Raw genomic sequence first — 6,214 nt, 5'->3', positions numbered from 1 at the left:
AGACAATCATTATTTTATTTTATGACTATGTCATGTCTTATAAATAGTCGATAAAATTAGTAATAAGCGAACATTAAATTACAGATTAAACTATCGACTAAATCGAACTAAGCGCAAACTTAAAACTAAAACTAGCATGACTATGCCTCTATAGAAGTATAGACTAAAAACAATAATAACAGAAACGACAAAAGGTAGGAAGCTAGTTTTTAACTTACCTATTTTAAGTGGCAATTAAACTATCTTTAACTCGAAACAAAATGATCAGTCGTTTTTTTTATTCTAATGTTATAAATAACTGATAGAAGGTAGGTCGCGTCGTGATAAATGCAAATCATGAATGTCAACATAACAGCTTATTAAATCTATTTGGTAATATTTGTTATATGGAATGTCGATATTTAATATTATGAGGTTAAATATTGTAAGTTATTCAAAGAGAGTCTACTCTACAGTACGGTCGATTACATGTTTTTACAGACACTAAAATACAATATGATTGACACAAATTGAAACTACTAGCCGTATTTGGCTTCCATTAAATAAATAGGTACATACAACGAACACCGATTTCTATTGGATAATACTACTGTGGAAAATGTCTTTTGTCCATGTCTCACGCCGCCGACCGTTCTCGCAAATCACATAAACTTTGGCTCACTTCACATGCGTGTGTATAAATACACGCACACACACACGTAACACAAACAAGATAACTCCACATCTCCGGCGCCTGCTCACTCCTATGATTTGAAAGAACGAGTGGCACCCTGTTGCGTCCCCGAACAACTAGCATCTGCCGTCTAAAAGTAATACTGACCGTGACAATAAAATCAAAGATGAATCGATGACTTACGTGTTACTTATCACTCGACTTTCAGACAACACGACTGCTCTCAAGGCGATCGAGCGTCTACGCTGAAGTTGTTCGAGTACGCGGACTAACAGGACTTCGCTTAAAATGTTCGGCGTCTCATCGCGGTCGAGCGAAATGAAATATTTAATTATGAATAACACAAGAGACTTTGTATCGTAAAATAACAATTAAAAACGTAATTAGAATCGTATAATTTAAATAGAACATATGAATCACCCATAACGGAACCACGTACGAACGCAATAAATTCAACATACGAAATCGTTAATCAAAAATACAAAAGTGATTCATAGTAACGAAGCAAAAGTGAAAGACCGCGTTATCTCTAGACGCCTACTTTAAGCGGAGTCCTATTAGTCCCAGGAGGCGCGCCACTAGTCCTTCCTGCCCGTGAGCAGATGTTCCCGCAGCGTGCAGATCTCGCGGTCGATGTTCTCCCGCGCCGCCGCCTCGAAGCACTCGAACTCCGGCGTGTGGAACAGCTTCGGGATCTGCGAGAACTGGTTCAGCACCTGGAACGTCAGACGGGAGGTATAATATAGAGTCACGGTCGAAGTATCACACGCGCGTGCTAGGAGAACGGAGGGCGACCTTGATCCGCAGCTCGACGTAGTTATCCTGCGTGAGCTTGGAGTACTCGGCGCGCACGAGCTTGGCGTGCGCGTCGTACTCCTCGCGCGAGGCGGCGAGCACGGCGAGCTCGCAGTCGCCGAACAGCTGCAGGTCGCGCAGCGGCGCCGGGCCCGCGGGGGTGGAGGGGGCCGGCGGGGGCTCCTCGGCGCCGCCCTCCGCCCCTGCCTGCACCGAGTCGGGCTCGGCGGAGTCGGGCTCGGCGCCGCTGGCGCTGTCGGGCTTCTGGTCGGCGCGGTCGCCGGCGCTGTCGGGCTGCGCGGAGCGGCCGGGGCTGTCGGGCGCGGGGCCGGGCGCGGGCGGCGAGCGCTCGGTGGGGTCGTCGGGCACGGGCACGGCCTCGGCCTCGTTGTCGGACTCGATGGTGGGCTCGGACTCCTCGTCGTCGGCGGGCGGGTTGTCGTTGGAGCTGGCGGGCGATGTGGGCGGCGACGACTCCTCGCTGCTGCAGCCGCCGCACCACTGCGCCTCGTCGTCCGTCAGCAGCGCCAGGATGTACGACGTCAGGTCTTGCTGGAATTCGAACGAACCGTTCTAAATTTAGTGTACTTTTAGCTTAATACAAACAGTAAAATACGGCTAACGTTTAACTTAGCTACCTAACACTAATCTGACCTGTCTTACGACTTAATCTTTGACCGATTTGTTAAAGCGAAGCGCGACGTTAAGGGCATTTGCATCTGTCAAATAGGTATATAGTTATATACTTCTCAATAAAAGGTCATCTATTATGCTAAATCTGATGTAACAAAGAAGTATTATTATCATAATGTCGTCGAGCACAATGTAAAGAGTTAGCGTTAATCTGAGAACAATTTATGTATCTGGGCTAACCCACGGGCCACGATCCTAGTAAGATACCTGCTGTATTTACCGATATGATAATGATATTGTACTGGTATTTAGAAATATGTTAGTATGTGTTTCGTTTACTTTGTTCAGACTTGGAGAAATCTTACTCTTGTTGTTACACTTGCTTGCTATTTCCAGAATAGATTCGATTATATTAGATTAGCGTATTCTGTTCAATAGGTACTTGACGATGTGTGTCATATATGTATAATCTTTTGTCAAGTGCGGTTACATTACAAACTAGTGTATGACATAGAAGTACTTACGGACTGCGGGTGTGATCGCAGCAAGTCAGAGAGCAGGCGAACAGTTAGCTCAGACGGCGTGTGGCGCAGCACTATCGCGAGCTTGAACGCGGCCGGTTGGATCACGTCGTCTATCCCCTTGTTGAGCAAGTTCTGCCACACGCCCGCCTGGAAACACGCAATGGATATCGAAATTAACAATAACATCGTATTCATTTGAATGTTGTGGTCGGGAATGCCTGTTTAGCGTGCATGTGTGTGCATATAAAGGGTTAAGGAGAAATCTGTTGCGTGTGTGTGCGTAGGATGTGTGGTATTCGTGGTATTATTACTGTGTGATTTGACGTGGCGTTATTGTGAGATTGCTTTATGTGGTGCACTGCAAGTAATAAAAGTACAATACAAACTGCAAATCAGTATTGTCCGTTCTTTGCCAGACAGAGAAGGAAATAGGAGTAGAACATCGTTTTAATGCATTCAGATTATGATATCGTTTCTTGCGAGAAGCTACTTTTTTACTAAGTTTTGCTATCATTTGCCGCTTGCTTACTAGGTAAGGTAGGTAGGTATAATACATATAGAGGTACCTAATTAGACTACTGTCACAGAATAATAAGTACTAAAGTACCTACTACTGTTCTTAACAAGCCAGTGGTCTCCATGACTTCAGAAGCATCTACCATAGTATAGCGAATTACATAGATAAACCCAACGATTGTCATAGCATAAGACGATCAGTGCTGAATCATACCAAGGGTTTGAACAAAGATCGGTTCGGAGAGTTGGTTGTTTACCTGATAGGCGACGCAGTTCCTGAGCGAGTGCCAGAGCGAGTCGGGCGGCGAGGCGTCGACGATCTGCTGCCAGGCGTCGTCGGCGTCGGGCGCCACCAGCGTGGTGCACGCGTTGCGCCACATGCGCATCGCCGAGCAGCCCTGCCGCTCCACCGGCACCGGGCATGTCATCACCGCTGCACACACACAACACTCATTAACGATCGATCAGATCAATTAACTGTTACTCGTATTCTTCCCTCCAAGACCAGAAGCCACTTATTCCTAATACCTATGCTAATACTTAGGTCTACCGGTCCTGATTTTAGTTTGGACAGCTGCAGGCTATCAATCCTCGAAACAAGCAGACTCCTGTACCAAATTCGAGGAACACCTTAGTACTTCTCTAAACGAATGTCTTCTTTCAACTCATAACTCCTTACTGTTGGGCATGAGTCTCTTTTTCTCAAAATGACAAGAGTTAAGTTACCTCCTTGTTTCACTTGCAAGCCGAAAGAGAATACTGGTTTTAAAAACTACATGATTGTTAGTTCAATCTAACCATAACCAGTTCTATACAACTGCATGCCTGCTAATAAATAAATAAATAAATAAAAATCTACGATCTTTACCGTTGCTGAAAAGTTACAGACAAATCGCCAGCCGCAATCCCTTCAGTGTCGAACTACATTACAAGACATTAAGTTTGATGATGTATGAAAAATATTACTTAGTTGTTAATCAGTTCTATGTTGTTATCTTATCATTCGCTCAACGCTGTCTAATTTACACAATTCACATACAAAATGTAAAAAACTGCTATCATAATAATAGTAGTAAGTAGACTATAAAGCTGTCCGTACCTTCCACGTAAAGACGTTGTAACAACAAACACAATTTAACAAGTTATTTATGTCTATCACATTTGCACTCAAAACCACAACTTAATGAAATATTAACACACTTTTTTGGCAAAATAAAAAAGTAGCACGCACAAAAACGACATGTAGTTACTGAAGATAGCAATCGTGTAACGAAATTATTCCACCAAATTAATAATGGACGCCTCATTTGTGATTAAAATAGCAACTCTTGATTTAATTAACTGATTTCAAACTAGATTTTCGATCATCTATTTTTAAGCTACCCACTTTCTTATGTCTTGAGGTAGGTAATGTAGAGTCAAATAAAATACCATCTTGTCTATGGTTTTTTTCTTATCAAGATGCTGATAAAACGCCCTGTTACCGACGCAGGTCAACGACCCTTTGAAACATAAGAGTAAAGGATTAAATAATAATATTTACCCCCCATATCGGGCTCCTTCCACCAATTGTGCGCCATGTTGAACGAAGTAGGCCGGTGGCCGGCGAGACAACTGAAACAATGAATGATTTCATGTTACCGATCTAAGTACCAGTCAGCAGACACAACACCAACAAGGTCACGCAAGTGGCGCGTCTGCGATGCCGGCGAATAATCAATGACGGAAAAATAATAGCCACGTATTTTTTAAATTTCAACCGTAATAGAACACAATAAAATATGTTTTGAATTGTAATGGGATATAACAAGCGCGGCAGTGTAGTATTTCATACACTGAATGCGATATACCGATACAAATAAATAAAGAAAAATGTCGGCTAGGTACTTGATTCGTTCAATCAAATAATGCACGAATATAATGGTTTCCGGCTGAGGTACTGCTGCTCCTGCACCTAATAAATACTACAAAAACTAATCAATTATAAAATCTATAGAATACAATAACTGTATGCAAATCAATATCTTTTTCAGAGGACGCGCTACAAAAGCGACAATGAAAAGAAAATATTAATTGATATCAGTCGCAAGAATGTCAAGACACCACTGATAAAAATAAAGAAACAAATAAAAAAAAATATAAAAAGAAACTTACATCAGAAATCCAGGATATTCCTGGTCAGATGGTTAAAATTTAAAAATCGAGTGTTCTATTTTGGTACGTGCCAGGCGCGTAGGGCGCGCTCGCGAAGTGTCATGGCGGAGCGAGGGAAGCGCGGAGCTACCGCCGGCGCCGACATCGACGCGCGAATATCGATGGTGTTTGTCCGTGTTTGTACTTACTCGGGCTACTCGTGCGTGTGTACTCGCTTGTTTTCACTGAGAGCACGTTATTGTTTCATTCGACGCATTGCTGCGGTCGATGACCGATTTATAATGTGAAATTGCATCGTTGTACATATTTATGAGCGATGCCAATTTCGTGATTGAGTAAGCGTTTTCTCGCTTCATGGCATCTTGTTTCATTGATGATTTGATTTCCACGCTAGTTACAGTTATTGATTAGGAACTTTAACACATTAACTAAAAGTAATTTTAATGAGCCATTCGATAAGACTATGTAATCTAGTGTGAACAACACTATTCCTACAAGGGGAGAAATAAGTGGAGGCCATACGCATGCGCGAGGGCGCTTAAGGCCTCTTATAACATTAACTGTGTTCAACCCTAAATCAACCCTTATTTTATGAGCAATAAAGTATCATTTACAGTGCCTACAGGTTCTTGTACTAATAAGGCGTGTTTCAGACAAACAATAACGGACTTTACCGTGTTGTGATAAAGTCTATATCTAGGTGCACAAAATGTTGATGAGTCATGAACTCATGATGGTGAACCTGAACTTGAATGTGAGACATATTGCTGGTCGTTTGTCGTCAGGCGCGCCATTCATCAACGCAATAAAAGGGATGTTTTGTTCAGGGACTGAGTTTTGACGTCTTGTTTGCGTGTAATGGGGTTGAAATCGTAAAAGGTGTGTATTTAGGTGTTATTTCGCGGAGATAACATTGTTG

General features: G+C 42.7%; 1 protein-coding gene across 3 annotated transcripts; it reads right to left on the bottom strand.

Moving 5' to 3' along the window:
• LOC142983146 (uncharacterized) lies at positions 1-5,471 on the bottom strand. 3 transcript variants are annotated; one of them, XM_076130013.1, is made up of 6 exons: positions 5,296-5,471; positions 4,685-4,755; positions 3,399-3,574; positions 2,626-2,772; positions 1,469-2,020; positions 1-1,389 (listed from the first exon to the last, which is right to left on the bottom strand). In XM_076130013.1, exons 2-6 carry the CDS (start codon positions 4,719-4,721, stop codon positions 1,252-1,254), a joined length of 1,050 nt encoding a protein of 349 aa, XP_075986128.1. In that variant the 5' UTR covers positions 4,722-4,755; positions 5,296-5,471; the 3' UTR covers positions 1-1,251. The 3 variants fall into 3 exon arrangements, with proteins under 3 accessions (XP_075986128.1, XP_075986129.1, XP_075986130.1); XM_076130014.1 differs by lacking the exons at positions 4,685-4,755; positions 5,296-5,471 and adding an exon at positions 4,241-4,499; XM_076130015.1 differs by lacking the exons at positions 4,685-4,755; positions 5,296-5,471 and adding an exon at positions 4,010-4,030.
• Between the last annotated feature and the right edge of the window lie 743 nt (positions 5,472-6,214).

This window comes from Anticarsia gemmatalis, chromosome 23 (assembly GCF_050436995.1).
Source record: "Anticarsia gemmatalis isolate Benzon Research Colony breed Stoneville strain chromosome 23, ilAntGemm2 primary, whole genome shotgun sequence".
NCBI lineage: Eukaryota > Metazoa > Arthropoda > Insecta > Lepidoptera > Erebidae > Anticarsia > Anticarsia gemmatalis.
This window is presented reverse-complemented; position numbering and strand designations above follow the sequence as displayed.

Bases quoted from the DNA above. Each gene is read 5' to 3' on its own strand.
- LOC142983146 (XM_076130013.1), bottom strand. From the start codon at position 4,721: ATGGCGCACAATTGGTGGAAGGAGCCCGATATGGGGG. The intron at 2,773-3,398 runs GTAAACAACCAA...GCGTGTTTCCAG, and splicing joins GGAACTGCGTCGCCTATCAG to GCGGGCGTGTGGCAGAACTT. The intron at 2,021-2,625 runs GTAAGTACTTCT...TTCGAATTCCAG, and splicing joins TGCGATCACACCCGCAGTCC to CAAGACCTGACGTCGTACAT.